At 38.1% G+C, this 16,344-nt stretch overlaps 1 protein-coding gene across 2 annotated transcripts in view; it reads right to left on the reverse strand.

The window, feature by feature from the left end:
* Positions 1–1,210: 1,210 nt before the first annotated feature.
* Positions 1,211–16,344, reverse strand: part of LOC126976109 (uncharacterized protein DDB_G0284459) — a 51,286-nt gene continuing 36,152 nt past the window's right edge. Inside the window, exons 19-29 of one of the 2 annotated variants that reach the window (XM_050824298.1) lie at positions 15,621–15,749; positions 14,166–14,334; positions 13,855–14,097; positions 12,362–12,641; positions 10,283–10,521; positions 8,872–9,071; positions 7,279–7,408; positions 6,878–6,999; positions 5,082–5,177; positions 4,034–4,120; positions 1,211–2,303 (exon numbers count right to left, since the gene is read on the reverse strand). In XM_050824298.1, the coding sequence (XP_050680255.1) occupies positions 2,241–2,303; positions 4,034–4,120; positions 5,082–5,177; positions 6,878–6,999; positions 7,279–7,408; positions 8,872–9,071; positions 10,283–10,521; positions 12,362–12,641; positions 13,855–14,097; positions 14,166–14,334; positions 15,621–15,749 (1,758 nt within the window). In that variant the 3' untranslated portion in view covers positions 1,211–2,240. Of the gene's footprint in view, positions 2,304–4,033; positions 4,121–5,081; positions 5,178–6,877; positions 7,000–7,278; positions 7,409–8,871; positions 9,072–10,282; positions 10,522–12,361; positions 12,642–13,854; positions 14,098–14,165; positions 14,335–15,620; positions 15,750–16,344 lie in introns of those variants that run through there. The other variant, XM_050824300.1, reaches the window with a different exon arrangement.

Genomic DNA, 16,344 nt, shown 5'->3' on the forward strand with positions numbered 1-16,344 from the left:
AGCTCAGTGTTGTTGAGAAACCCACATTAGTTGCAAATAATAATGTATGCGTTGGAAGACTACGATATAGTCAAACCTACTTAGTATAAATTAATTAGCTGTCATGAATAGTAATTTCATTTTAATAATAATCACTTTAAATTAGATTGTTTCAGTCTTTAGGAAGTTTAAAAATTTATATTTGGATAGCAATGACCAAAGCACTAAATATATCGTTACAAATATCTTGTAAAAAACGGAGATAGCCGAAATACTAAATTTCAAGCAAATGTTCGCTTTCAAACTTAGCTGGATTATACTTCGTCGGCAATCGCCATCCTGTAATTACTACTATTTCAAACTTTTGTCAAATCAGCAGAAGCTTTTGACGTGGAGCTGAACCAACTGGTAGCAAAAGCATCATCTCTCCACCTAAAAAAGTTGACAATTTCCAACTCCCACACAGAGCTCTATTGCGATGTTACAACTTTTTTACCAAGGACAATTATTGTTCGGAAAACTGTTTGGATATAGATTTTTGACAATGTGCATAGCGTAAGACCAGGTGCTAATGCAACGGGGAAACTCTTAACGGAGCTTTTTGTTTTGCCTCGTGAGCACAGACTGTCGTGAATGGTCTTAGCATTGCCGAGCCTGTCAACCTTTATCCTCATGTGTCCACACCATAATAAGGCACCATTGAACTTCCTCGCGCTTCTCTACTGTGCATGTGGACATTATCGGCCCCTAACCAGTTTCACAGGGTTATCATTATTACCCTACGGCGGCAGATGGGTTCACTCCCTGTCTATTACAATGCAGTGCCGCTCAGGATTCTTGAAAAACCCAAACATTCTGAAAGACAGAGCGAATCACAATAATGCTTTCACATTACTGCTTAACGGCAGAAAAAAGCGCCGTTGTGGTACCCATAATTTAGCCGGCCTCCTGTGTAAAGCAGCCTCCCATTGGTAAATCTCTCGCAACACCCTTGGGTATGAGTTTTTCCTATTATTTTTATGCCCCGGGGAAGCACATTAATGTCCATCGGATATAGTCACTGATCGCGGTTCAAAGTCACTTTTCTACTTCTTTTAAAAATGATAGGATTAAAATGTCGCAGAATAACTGCATATCACCCAAAAAATTTCTAAACAAAGGAAATTGTAAGTAATATATATTCTACTCAAACGAAATTTCTACCCCAAAGGTTCAAATAAAACTCAACAAAACTTATACAATAAATTTATTAAAGTTAAATTGCATTAGAAGCTCCCAGACCTCTGCAGCATACAGTGTTCCTCATTATTAGCTCATTACGAACGTCAAAACCAGTTAACACTAGTTCATACTAGATGCCCAAACATCTTTAATTTCCTAATTATAACTAGAATAAAATAATGTACATGGTATTATTTTTATTACCAAACGGTAATTGATAATATTTTGTTTACTGTAAACTCTAGTTATAAGACATCCAGTATGAACAAAATTTAACTTACAAAATTAATATTTTTTTACTGTGATCACTCTATGCAGGTTGTGACACTTATATTCTAAATTCGTATTTGCACTAATTATCAAACTTGTCACACAAACGTGAGGCAAACGTGTTCATTGAAAAATTTACAGATTATAATTGTTTTAGGAAATAAAATTTGATTATAAAAATAAAAAAATACGGAGGTTTTAAGCTACTTGACAATTTAAATAGTGGAGAGAAATAAAACATGAATTGATTTATATTTCATCCAAATATCAACTAATGTAATATCTAGATAAAACAAACATACGCACATTTACTTGACAGCTATATTCAACTTGAAATATAAAACATAATACAGAGACATGCTACATTTTCATGTTACATTATCATATAACATATCAAGAAGACAAGCATATCTGCTTGTCTTCCATGCGACATGTGTTTTTTGGGTAGCGAGTTTTAGTCATCTTATCATGATATAATTTTAATCTTACTGTATGATAATACAATCGTCTGTGTAACTATTTGTACGACAGAGGTAAAAATACTATAATTTTCACTTAAACTATTGTGTTTGCAATCAGTAACGAATGAGCCCCGGGACGTAACTTACAATTCCAATTAAAAATCGAACAATATTATATATTGCGAATCACCTTAATTCGAATTAACCTTTGGGAGTTAATATCTAATGCTAAAGCTAGGTTTGAATGCAAAAATACATTTGTGTACGGAATCACGTGTCGTTCTTATCCAGCGCGTGTGGTGTTTGTCGCTATTTTTTGTCCGGTGCGCCGATGGCCGGATTGTTGGTACCCGCGTTACCGCCGCCGTAGTTCTGCAATCATTATTGATGAACAATCAAATATTGAATTTCTTTGAAATAAATTGTTCTATTAAAAAAAATATGTACAAAAATAATATTTTGTGTTATACCGCGGAACGTGGTCACTGATCGCTGTGAAGTAATTAAACTTCACTCAAACACGTTTTTTAAAATGTTTAAAGTCACTATATTCATGTAGGTCACGCAAATAGCACTGATGAATGTCAAAAATTTTCTTTTCTTTTTACATTTACCGGCACTGCGGAAAAGATCAAGCTTTAAGACTAATCCTAGAGTCATACTTAAAAAGTCGGTACCAGATTGTAAAAATTGGAGCTCATCAAAGCAAATCCAAGCTGCTGACATGCGGGGTTCCTCAGGGATCCCTTCTAGCACCTTTATTATTCCTGGTGTACGTAAATAACATACATCAAGCAGGTTTGCAGGGTCATCTTACCCTTTATGCAGACGATACATGTCTATTTTACTTCGGCAAAAACTTAGAAGAGCTAATGGGAAATGCACAAGATGATTTAAATATACTGCAAAAGTGGTTTCAATGTAACCTTTTAACTATCAATGCCTCCAAAACATCATATATGATATTTAGTGCTAAAAATAAAAAACTACCTAACATTCCTAATCTTACCATCAACGGAGAAGTATTGGAAAAGACTTTTGAAGAAAAATACCTAGGATTGACACTCAATAAACACTTAACATGGAAATCACACCTAATAAATATAAAAAACAAACTTTCATCTCTAGTAGGCTCTCTACACAAAATAGTTCGGTGTATCCCAAAACAAGCTCGACTATTGATATATAATGCCCTAGTTAAGCCACACTTACTCTACTTCATTGAAATATGGGGTAATGCAGGTAAGACTAATATAAAACCAATCCAAACGCTACAAAACCGAATAATAAAAATTTTACATAATTATGACTACTTAACTCCTACAGAAACTATTTACAAAGAAACGAAACTATTGAACATTACTCAACTTTACAACTACTACACATGCATACTTATATATAAGATAACTCATAGACTCATTCACTCAAATACAACATTCACAACAAAACACAATACCAACAAATATGGTTTACGTCACGCCAGACACCTTGTATTACCTAGTATTAGAACCAACTATGGTAAAAATAATATAACATTTGCAGGAGCACAGCTATACAATAAGCTTCCGAAAACTGTAAGAGAAGCGACTTCGCTCAACATCTTCAAAAAAAGGCTGCTATATCATTTACAAAGCAATGAATAATAACATCTTATCATAATAACAATAAACTATATCTTGTAACTTGGACCACCGCCTTAAAAAACCGGAAAGCAGCAATGAGCAAATTCGCCTCTCACTCACTGATTTTATGTTCTCATGTAAGTGACGACAGTCTTAATGAGAAATTAAAGTTCTTTAAGAGAAGAAATTACAAGAAACTGATTGCCACTCTTTTAAATCAACGTCTATACTATATTATGTGACGCAATAAAAATACTCAAACGTCAATTATTACTTAAAACAGTAAATGAAATTAATACATAAAACCAAGAATTATTGAGTACAGTAGTTGCATCAATCTACACATATCCTAAATTAATAAAGGTATATTGCGAGCATTTTATTAGTAAAAAATATAGTAAGTTTAATATTAAGAACATGAAACAGAGCTTCTGGTAACAGGATCATGTCGCCACCACAAAGGTCAGTAGTCAGTCGTACCTGGAAGTACTGCGCCCACGCCTGCGCCTGGTCGGCCGGCGTGGCCGCGCCCGCTCCCGCTCCCGCGCCCGCGCCGCTCGTGCCGTACTGGGGACACACGCACGGTGGTGCAAACATAACGCCACTTGTAACATATACACAGCACTAATATTGCACAATACGTCAGCTGTATAGCTACATAGCACAACAATACATCGTCCAAGCGCAAACATAAGTTTTTTTTTCATTTATATTATTGTTCAAGAATCATCACTTTTACAAATATGATGTTTTAAATTTGTAATATTTTATATTTATATTAATTGATATTTTTATATGCTTCATACAAAATCTCTATACAAGATCACTATCCTGGAGACATAAATATATTATATACGAAACTCATTAAGAAAGATTATTTACGATTTAATAATATCATGGTAACCCTCCGACAATCTAAGGAGAAAAATGTTCTTATTTTAACATAAAACTCTTAAATTATTAAACTAGTTAAAATGATAATAATCCCAACTTAGTTTAATCTTACATAATTAATATTTCTATATACAGCCTATAACAGCTAGAGATCCAATAAAAGGATAGGTTTATTACTCTAGTGTGCACAGGTTACGTCTTACATTCACGTACATGCATTCAAAATAGAGAACTACGTGTCAACCTTAAAGTTATTGTCAAACAGACAGCGAACCGAAAGGCGCGTCACGCCAAGACAATCCAAAGCGCGCGAGCGACATAGTCGTATTAGATGACTTTGTATGCACGATGTCAAACTGAGAGCGAATGCGAAACACGGAGCAAGAGCGAAGCGCAACGATTATGATTATTTACAAAACTTGGACACGAGTAGCGCGGACGGCCCGCAACACTTCACTTTCGGTTTTCTGTGCCTACTTTGTTGTTTGATATCTCCATGCTTTCAGTTCAGGTCGGTACGCACTAAAGACAATACCTTATTTTTTTTTCGACATTTTCACAGCTGTCACTGTGTAAGACATATTAATGATATAAGATTTTAGTAAGTGTAGTAATAACATGTCGGAGCACGTACCCCGGGCCAGCCCTGCTGCTGTTGCTGCCACTGCTGCCACTGGTACCACTGCTGCGCCGTGTAGTTGGCGGGCCACTGCTGTTGCTGCTGGTTAGACTGGAACACACATCATATTCAAATATTGTTCACTAAGTATTACTGCACCCATCCACTTCCGACCAGACCGATTGGAATTGGCGAGTGGCGTTCCCGTTGTGATGTGCATTCTTTATATCTTATATCTTTAAACGAGCAATTCTTGTATATATATATATATATATAATCTGAATCTCGGAAACGGCTCCAACGATTTTCATAAAATTAAGTATGCAGGGGAATTCGGGGGTGATAAATCGATCTAGCTAGGTTTCAAAAAAATGATTTTATCCATGTTTGAATGAGAAACAGCTACAATAACATTAGAATACAAAGGTAAATTTCGCCACTATATACAAGACTATTATAGCTCAGATGGGACATTGGGTGATCCGGAAGGCAGAAGACCCCGGTTCGAATCCAGATGTCCTATTAGTTTTTTTTTGTTCAAGTTTTGTACATTCTTAAAAATCCGAGCAAGGCTCGGTCGTCCGGATATTAGCAATTAATGTCACACTCCATATCATAACACTGACAATTATTGTTACCACATATTTAATTATGACAGTACAAGATAGTTACATCGTGGATGGCTGCTTTAGTCTATTTGTTTTTACACGCTAATTTTAGTGTACGAGCAAACTCGTATAAATCAATAGTATCAGTTGCTGACACCGACGCGTAGTGAACCACATATTTAGCTATAAAACTTAATATAATATTTCAAACAGTCCCTCATTGCAATACAGCGCTATCTTTACATTGATTCGACGCGAATCAACCAATATAGAAAACTGTAAATCTGCTTCCTAGTTCATTATACATATGTATGTACATATTTTATTCTATCAGTTAATCATTCATTATCATACAAAACCGTACATCTAGAATAGAAAAATTTACACGCTGTTTTCACTGATGTACTCTAGCAATCACCTCGTATCATTTAACGCCTTATTCATAATAACTAGATCTTGTTATTAAGCCTATTTCAGTTATCCAACTGTTTTCTCCCTTTCATGAAACATCATTTGGTTGTTGTTTCACACCAATCATTTAAATAAAAATTAAGATAATTACTATTACATAATCTATGTTGCGGACGCCAGCTAATAATAAATAATAGTGATCAAATATTGCTATATTCCGTGCCCACCATTTGAGTTTTCTGGTCATGTTATGTTCGACACCTTACTTATACATACAACACAATTCTTTCCATTTCGTACTGGCATATTGAGAGTTTGTCATGTTCTGCGGTAAGGCTCAGTTTGACTACCATATGTAAGATAAGCAATTTTAAATAGTCTTCCGCGACCTGTCTCAGACTTATGTGCCTGTAATTAGTAACACCGGCAGCCACACTGTTAGTGAGAACAACAGTACAAATTTTAGCGCTATTTTGTGACAGAAATACGACATTTTGTGTTAACTGCGCATGTGTCAAGTATGCTTCATTTTCATTCTCAAAGCTTGAGTGAGTCTACATGATTGCAAAAGCGATTATTTACTTTCTCATTAAAAAAAACTTATTTATATGTATAATGAAATGCACATAACAACATTACACTAAACTGAATAACGTATAATGTTAACAAAATATCTTTGACGATCCAATACTTGTTCAAACATACTGACAGAATGTTAGCAGAGTGCACACTTAATTCTTGCCTTAGTTCCTAACTATTTAATAATGACAATGAAAATATAAATCTCCATACCTGGTTATTCTTGTTGCTGCCACCACCCTGTGGTTGTTGTTGGTTTTGCCCTTGCCCCTGTCCAGAGTTATTGTTTGCGCCAGGCTGGTTGCCCCAACCCCAGTTACCCCAATTGCCCCAACCTTTAATTAACGCGAAATTGAAGTGTAAATTTTATCTACTGTGATTATTTATTATGTTTTTACAACGGCATCTTTAAAATATAATGTATGCAATTGAAGTTATTGAGGCAATGTATAGATATAGCAGTCGAAGCTTATTATGGTGTAATTTATGGCATGTTCCATATTACAGCTTCGCCCTTATACTACTTGATATGTATAGAATGTCATTGAGGGCTTACAAGCAGAGTGCTTCCAGTGCATAATAATATGCTCTAATTTTAGCAAAAGCATATATACCTTGGTTCTGGTTGCCCCAATTGCCCCACCCACCCCAGTTGTTCGCCCATTGGTTCCAACTTTGCTGATTTTGCGGATTTTGATTTTGGTTCTGATTTTGATTCTGGTTGGCCACCTGGTTTTGATTGTCCTGAAAAAAATTAATAATAATATAATCTTTTCACAGCCCACTAATTAGGAAACAATTATATCAGCTCATCAAGTAACAGTTATGTGTAGTTATTCGAGTCCATACTTGATATATCCATAAACACTAGAGCCAGATGGTGAGGATTTTGAATAAATAAATAATGCGAATTTATCAACAAACTATCATTCTACAATATATAGGGCTGTGTTGTGGAGATTGCAGACTAGGCAGAAAAATTTTATTTATGCATATTGTTGTACATTTGTAATTTTGAAGGTCAAAGCCAAAGTATGTTAGAACTGACTGGGAAATAGTGTAAAGATTTCAATTATATATATAACATTTGATTCCAATTATATACATTACATTTTGCAATAAACATAATTTTATCTGTTTTTAAGTGATCATTTTCGCCCACATTCTTTTGCAATACCAGAGGAATCACAGGAGCGTTGCCGGCCTTTAAGGACGTTGTACGCATTTTTTGAAGGTACCCTTGTCTTATTGTTCCGGAAACACCGCACTACGAAGTTCATTTCAACAGCGTTATTGTAGGTATGTGGAAGAAAGTTCTATCAAAATCGCATTATGGAGGAACTCCATACATCCAGATATTGAGGATGATATTCTCATTTTTGCCGTGTTGTGTGTGTCTGCATAATTATTGAAGTGAAAACTTCATTTGATTTGAAAGTCGATGAAATTAAAAAGCGAGTTAGTGAAAAGAGAAATACATGAGATTGTGGAAGAGTATGATATAGGAAGGAAGCATCTATTAGTATATTTCATGATCAGCCAGGGTTGTATTAAAATGGGGCCACCGGTCAAAAGTTCCAAGGACGTATAAATAAAGAAATCATCAAGTATGTCAACAGAGTCTGAATATTGATGTCTGTAATATTTTCACATCACTTTCGAAGATTATTTGTATGTATCAACTTCCTCATCATCAGCTGGAATATGTCCATTGTTGGACAAAATCCTTTCCCACAGATTTACATGCCAATTGGTTCCGCGCTGTCTCATCCAACGTATTCCAGCGAACGTTGGGTCATCTTGTTAGGGGCTTATACTAATAACATTACGTCTTCCGGGTGGTCACCATTCGAGGACTTTACTGCAAAGATTACCCCAATGGCCATCTGTCTGTCAAACCACCACTTCTGTCACTTCAGTTTCGCGATCATTTGGGCTATGTTGGGAACTTTGGTTCTTCAACGGCATTATTGATCCGATCTCGCAGGGAAAATCACTTTCTCATCAGAGTTATAGTTAGCGACCACGTCCTCGTACCATAAATCATTCGCAACACGTATGTATAGGTGTCAGATAATTTATATGTGCAGATAGAGCCTCTTTCTGCTAGAAAACATATGAAAACAGGTTAGGTTTATTAATTTAGTGTTGGTGATAATCTATTTCTGTCACTTAGTGTTAGTGGGCTGCATGTTTCAATTGTATACCTTCTTGGCGGGGGGCGGCACGTTCCTGGCGGGCGGGTTGTTGCCGGGCGGGTTGTTGGCGGGCTGGTTGTTCTGGCCGGGCTGGCTGGCGGGCGCGGGTCCGTGCGGCCGGGCCGGGCGCGCCGGCTGCGAGCCGCGCTGCCACGAACCCTGCCCGCCGCCCGCAGAGCTCACATGGCCGCCGCCGCCGCCACCGCCCACTAAACATATCAACAAATATTTACATCCAATTGCTTTCAGGGATACAGATGTAGCCATCCCGGTGGGTGACTCCTTTGTACAAAATGCCGACTAGATTTTAGATCCCCCAACGGCGCCCTATTACGCTGTGAAACAGCAATGTAAAAGCATTATTGTGATTCGATCTGAAGAGCCCCATAGCTCACTAGCTTTCATAGCTCATTTGATTTCACTAAATTCCTAGTGATTCCGTCTAGACAAATGAGACTTGTCATCTCATGTCTCAAGGTGACGAGCACATTTATATGCCACTCAGAATTATTGACTTTTACAAGAAACCTGAGCGGCACCGCCCTGCAATGGACGAGGCGTATCAATTACCATCACTTAAACGTCCCGCTCGTCTCGTCCCTTACATAAAAATAAAAACATAACCTTAGCGTTAGCATATCTGAATACTATGTTGGGCAGAAATGAAACTTATTTGTGAAACCCAATTTTTAAATCTCGTTTATAAATTATCCTAATCTGTTCTCTAAACCAATTAATTTTTGTCAATATTACAAATTATTAGATGTTTTACTAATTATTATTCATTAAACCTGCCCAATACAAAGATAGTAGGGAAGATATTCCACTTACTCGCGGCCGGCGCTAAAGCTACATGATACGATACTAGTAGTAAAGTTGTTTTACTTCATAGCGACATCGTCTACTTCATGCTACAATCACACATTCTCACTCTATCTCAATCAGACTCAATCTCCCTCCCCTCTTTATTTTCATGACACTTTATTTCGTTTCATCCGTAAAAAACTTACCCATATACGAGCAAAGAAATTTCACTTCAAAAATGATCCCAAATTCGTACTCTGCACCCTCAAGAACCTCGAATACGATACCCATATTGTTGAAATCATAGTATGCACGGCGGCCATCTTGGATTTAAAAAAAACTACGTTTACTGCACACTATGTTATGCAACAGAATAACCATCTAAAATTCTAATATTTAACTACTAAACGAATACATCACCCAATTATCAAAAATACATAGGTATTAAAAAAAAAAACAAAATGCAAACTTGCTAAAGTATCAAATTCATTTGATTCCCGCAATTAACTTTAAGTACGTGTATGTGTTTGAACGGTGTCAGTGTAGTGGTGCAATTCGATACCTCTCTGTTTTGAGAACACGTCCTTAAGTGGCTACAATTTAAAGAAATACCCACCACTAACGAGTGGCGGCGGTCGCTTCTCCGGCTGGCTCGGCGGCGGTCTGTTGTTCACGGGTCGGTCTCTCTGGAAGCGGCTCTCCATCGGGGCGCGGGGCCCGCGGTCACCTCGCGGCCCGCCCGGACCTCCCATGGGCCCGCCGCCCATCGGACCCATAGGGCCCGGTCCTCCGTGCGGCGGGGGGCCGCTGGGACCCCGACCGCGGAAGTCGTCGCGTCTGCCGCCAAAATCATTCCTGAATAATACAAATAAAATTTGAAACCAAAATTTATGAACAATGCGAGCCCGCGCCTCTCGGGTTCCGGAAAAACAAACAATTTGGGGAAACACTGTGGGGTTGGGTACATATAATTCAAATTCAAATAGTTTACTTCTCAAAACAGGATAACTGCATCACTTTTTGAAGTCACGCGAAAATATACAAATAATAGAATAATACAAACCTACTGCTTATAAATTAAAATAGTATGCAAACCTTAAAATTATTTACATTGCCTTAATCCCATGCACTTTTTTAAAAGTTTCTGTTTAACAAATATTTTAAACTTTTTTAATTGTAGATTGCAAATTTCTTCAGGGATTTTATTATTTAAACGAGATTTTATTATTATAAAAACGGACACATTGTCCACTGAATGATTTATATATTTTCGTTAGCCTTGTTTGAATCAGAGCAAGATAATATTTATTTCTAGTCTTGCAGTTATGAATGTCACTGTTTTTTTTTAAACGATCTATATTTTTATGCACAAACATTAGGTTTTCAAATATGTATTGACATGGTACTGTTTATATGTTGATCTCATTTAATTTATCTCTCAACGAATGTCTACTGGACAGATTGTAAATTGCTCAAACACTACTCGCAAGCTCTTTTTTGCAGCACAAAATTACGTTAGAATATCAGCAACGTGTCCCCACAGTAATATACCGTAAGACATAACAGTATGGAAATAACTAAAATATATGGACACGTGCCGTGTCCATTCTTACAGCAAATGCTGCAAAACTAAGCCTATTCGCCAAACTATTAACAATATTTGGACGCCATTGAAGTTTTGCGTCTAAAGTAATACCCAAAAAAACTGTGGTGTCTACAAGTTCCAAGTACTCCCCATTCACAAATACATTTGAATTCACCTTACTGACATTTGGAGTTATGAATTTAATACATTTAGTTTTCTTACTATTCAATAGCATTGAACCAATGAACAATTTTGGACAAAGCATTGTTTACATCATCAAAGACGAATTCACGTCTCATAATCTTAAATAAAAGGGATGTGTCATCAGCGAATAAAATAATTTCAGGATTACCCTTAACAAAATATGGCAATCATTTATATAGATCAAAAATAGAAACGGACCAAGAATTGAACCCTGTGGGACACCCATTTTTATGGTTGATCCAAGGGCGCGCTTTTCATTTTATCAACAGTCTGAATTCTATTTTCTAAATAAGAACTAATAAGTGTCAGCACATTGTTCCTGATGCCATAGTATTGCAATTTCCAGATAAGAGTCTCGTGTTGGACGCAATCGAATGGCTTAGATAGATCACAAAAAACCACCGACAGCATTGGGGGTGTAATATCCAGAGGCAAGGGTTCTAAACCCCCATCGTCTCATGGTAAAAACAAAATAATAACTACATATACACAGACTGGTTGAAAACCTTCAAATTCAAATTCGACGAGTGACCTCTTTCGCGAAACTGGACCTGCAGAAGCAACAGAATTTTTTGTCCGAGGTAGACGTACTCGTCGATAATTTCGAGAGTACAGTTCCCAATTGTTATGGGAGTAGGTGCGACATGGACATTTGACATGATCTTCGTCGTGTCCATGTTCATTTTGAGACCTACTCCTTGGGAAGCTGTATTAAGGCCATCGAGCATATTAAGTCTTCCATGGTCTCTGCCATGATTACGATGCCATCTGCGAATGGGTGAGTGATTTATTCGCCGTTGATGTTGATGCCCAGTCCATTCCAGTCTTAAAAACATCTGCTGTTATGTGAGTGTATCTAATAAATGTTTATCTTTCTTTCTTTCAATATAAAGAGGATTGTATAACCTGTGACCGCCGACCCCGCCGTGACCGCCGCCCCCGCCGTGACCACCGCCTCCTCCGCCGCTGCCCCAGCCTCGGTCGAAGCGCGAGGGAGGTGGTCCCCCGGATCGTTCCCGGCCCCAGCGACCTCGGCCGCCACCCCCTCCTCCTCCACCTCCCCCTCCTCCGTAGCCCATGCCGCCGCCTCCACCGCCCATGCCGCCCCATCTGCCGCCGCCGCCGCCACCACTGCCACCACTACCGCCACCGCCGCCGCCGCCGCTGTTGCCACCCCACCGATCTTCTGTATAAATAATATTTTATCTTATTAGTCAGTCAACTTACACGAACGTAACGAATTACGCGACTTTTAAGTATTTTTTTAGCTCTACACAAGAACTAATTATTAATATGCGAGTTACTTAATTTTTACTTAAATTTTAATATTTGGCATATATTGAGGCTCCACCGATATGGTTTAGTAGAGGTGGAGTAGAAGAAAAACCTCATCACATCATGGAGTAGAGGAAATACGTCATAGAATTGTAAAAAATAGATCGAAATCCATGAATTCTGGGAATGTTTGCCATCATTGCAGCATATGTACCAACATCATAATATATAATATCATATATCTTAAGACTAACAAGATTATTAATACTTAATCACTCCTTATAGCTTCTCTTTTTATTAATAATTCGTTACTGCTTGTTTTGGAAATTTTCTTTCCGCACGCGCATTATGTATGGATGCAGTACGGTTTATAAAATCTTATGTCTTACTGGCCCCTGGGTTTATATAGAATAACGATGAATATTTATTAAAAACTTATTAAAAAAACTATGTTTTATGCGTGTATGGCTTCCCAGGTAAATAATAGTGATATTGTAACTTTCCAAAACTATTCGTGCACGCTTTTCTGAATTGAGCTATATATTGTCTATCCTATTAAATAAAACCATACCTAAGAAAAAATATTGGCCTGTTATTATTTTAGCTTACGACGTACTTTATCGCTAATATACTTTATCAACCATTTCAAGCTTTCACTACCTTATCGATATGTTTATTCATTTTCGTACAACACTAGGTATTTGGACAGAAGTCAAATCTATGGTTACAGAGTTCCTATTACTTCAAGTTTTTATGTTATTTTTCGCAATTTAAGAAAAAGTTCTGAGGTTGTCATAATCACTCTAAGAATATGAGATTAGCGTAATTGTATTAAGTTTGAAATTGATGTAAATAAATTTGTAGTAATGTCTGCTCGTGATTGTGAATTTACGCCTATCATAAAACAGGAATTAAGTGTGTGTATTACATAACTAAAAGATAAATGTGTGAGTTTGGCGACTTCAGTTCCCATGAAAAATGACATGATGCCACGTCTACTAGTTTTTTCTGTTCTATGATTAGTTCTTATGTTGAACAATTCAATGAAACCTGTGAGAGTAATAACATTTAGATTTATTAAGAATAATATTTAATGTAATATGTTGGAGATTGTGTTGGATCACCTCTATCTCTCCCGTAATCTCTCCTCCGGTCGTCTCGTCTCCTGCTATCGGACGACCGCTGTCGCTTGACGGGCGGAGCCTCTCTAGCCGCCGATCTTTCTCTCTTCTCCTTCTCCTTAACGACGCCCGCGGCCTTCGCCTCCTTCTGGTACTCCTCAATCACCTTCTTGGCCTCCTCCTCATTCAGCTCGGGATAGATGACCTCATCCAGCCACGCCGATTTCTCCGGTAGACTGATGTTCGCTGTAATGTTTACAATAATTAGTCACAAGCCACATGTCACAATATCCACACCATGGGTGCGCACCCACCCTTCATGTCCGTGAGCGCGGGGTCGGGCACCTCCTTGCCCGAGTCCGACTCTCGCCGCGCGGCCCGCTCCGCCAGTACGGCCGGGGTCACCACCACCACGACGGCCACGCGCCGGTACCCGTCGAACTCGCGCAGCTTGCGACGTTGCGCCGACGGGTACACGTTCGTCTGGAAAAACATTACATTTTTTATATGCACAAATTACAGATAATTCCTATTTACTAATAACTAAGTAACCCTTGAATTTGAATTGTGTCTTCAAGCTGTCGCACGACGTGCCACAAATTAGGTATCTAGGTAACATCTGGATGTATGACGGTCCTCTACAGTGCGGTTTTCAAGGAACTTTTTTCCACGTACTACTAACTTAGCTTATTTGAAGTTTAAACTTTTTTGTCGTTTCTTTTCTTTCAGGTGTGATGTTTATATAGTTGAGAAGACTTTTCTCCCTAATCATGTATCAACTGTCTCTGTCCGAATCAAGTCTGAACTGAATTAATGTTTAACATCGCTGCTTACTTACTAAGAATATTTTAAACAACTGGAGTAAATACGGCAATGGATAGATATAGCAGTCGCAAGCTCATTATGGTGTAATTTGTTGCATGTTACATATTTCGGCTTTATTTTTATGACGTAATTTGTCTATATGTATAGAACATCATAGGAACATCACGAGCGGAATCAACTGTACTACAATTCTTAATGATATTATTTGTTTGTTACGCAATACAAATTAGTTACAAAATTAACATTTGTGCAAATTTTGCTTTAATTTATTTTAAATATTCTGATTTTCTGCGAAAGGATTTATTTCAATAATGTTAAGAAGAATAATAGAAAATCCGCTTCTAATATTATAAAAAATAAGACCAGAACATAATATAATAATAAACAAACGGCATTTCTATGTATGTTAGGCGTTTAAGAAATTGCGCTGCAGCATTTACAAAGTTAAACCCTAAGAAAACTGCACTAAATTTAGTGACAGTTTTTCGCAAATAAAAAATTATTATTATTAAAGTATCTTTACAACTAAGTAACAAATTTATGTGCTTACAAATTTCACAATAATAACATATTTTCATACATTATACAAAAATGATTGGGAAAATGGCAGTGGACAGGGCACATATTTCAGCGGACAGATGGCCGTTGGGGCAGTAAAGTCCTCGAATGGCGACCACATAACGGAAGACGCAATGTTGGTAGGCTCCCCACAAGATGGACCGACGATCTGGTCAAGATCGCCGGAATAGGTTGGATGAGGGCAGCGCAGGACCGATCGTCGTGGAGATCTTTAGGGCAGGCTTTAAAACCATATAAAACATATTTGCATATTCCAAGCATCGAAATGTTGTGAGTTTTCTTGAGTGTAAATTCCGCCACGATTTCTCTTTAATCCACAAAATAACGCCTAATCCATTAAATGTTCGGTTAAGAAGTGTATTTACCTGATCAAGTATGAAGTTCCTGCGGCGGCCCTTGGCGACCTCCACTATCTTGAGCACGCACTTCGCGCACTTGGACACCATCGCGTCCCACTTGCCCTCGTAGGTCGAGCGGAACGGCTTGCAGTCCACCTGTTACCATATTCATATAATATACGTCGTAGTCCAGAATGTGCGAGTGTGGTCGAGATCGGGCGCCGGGCGAGCGCCGAGCGGGCAGTCAGGGAAGAACTATCGAGCCAGGCGGTCGCACGCGCATGCCGGGAACACCACGTTCTTATTACGTAACGTTTGTTGCTAATAATGATACCGAGTGTTTGTAAACTGTGTTTTATTTGCTGTCGTGATCAACGCCAACAACGATGGATAATCACGAAGATACTGACCTAGTGACAGACTTGAAGTGCATAGGCTCGCCTAAGCAAATCAACTAATATGTTTACTTCCCCGGGGCATAAAAAGAATAGGGAAGGCCCAAGGGTGTAGTAGAGGAGACTTAGTGCATTTACCAGTGGGAGGCTCCTTTACACAGGATGCCGGCTAGATTATGGGTACCATAACGGCGCCTTTTTCGGCCGTGAAGCAGTAATGTGTTAGCATTTTTGTATTTCGGTCTGAATAGAGCCGTAGCTGGTGAAATTACTGGGCAAATGAGACTTAACATCTTATATGACTCAAGGCGACGAGCGCAATTGTAGTGCCGCTCAGGATTTTTGGGTTTTTCAGG

This window comes from Leptidea sinapis, chromosome 39 (genome assembly GCF_905404315.1).
Source record: "Leptidea sinapis chromosome 39, ilLepSina1.1, whole genome shotgun sequence".
Lineage (NCBI taxonomy): Eukaryota > Metazoa > Arthropoda > Insecta > Lepidoptera > Pieridae > Leptidea > Leptidea sinapis.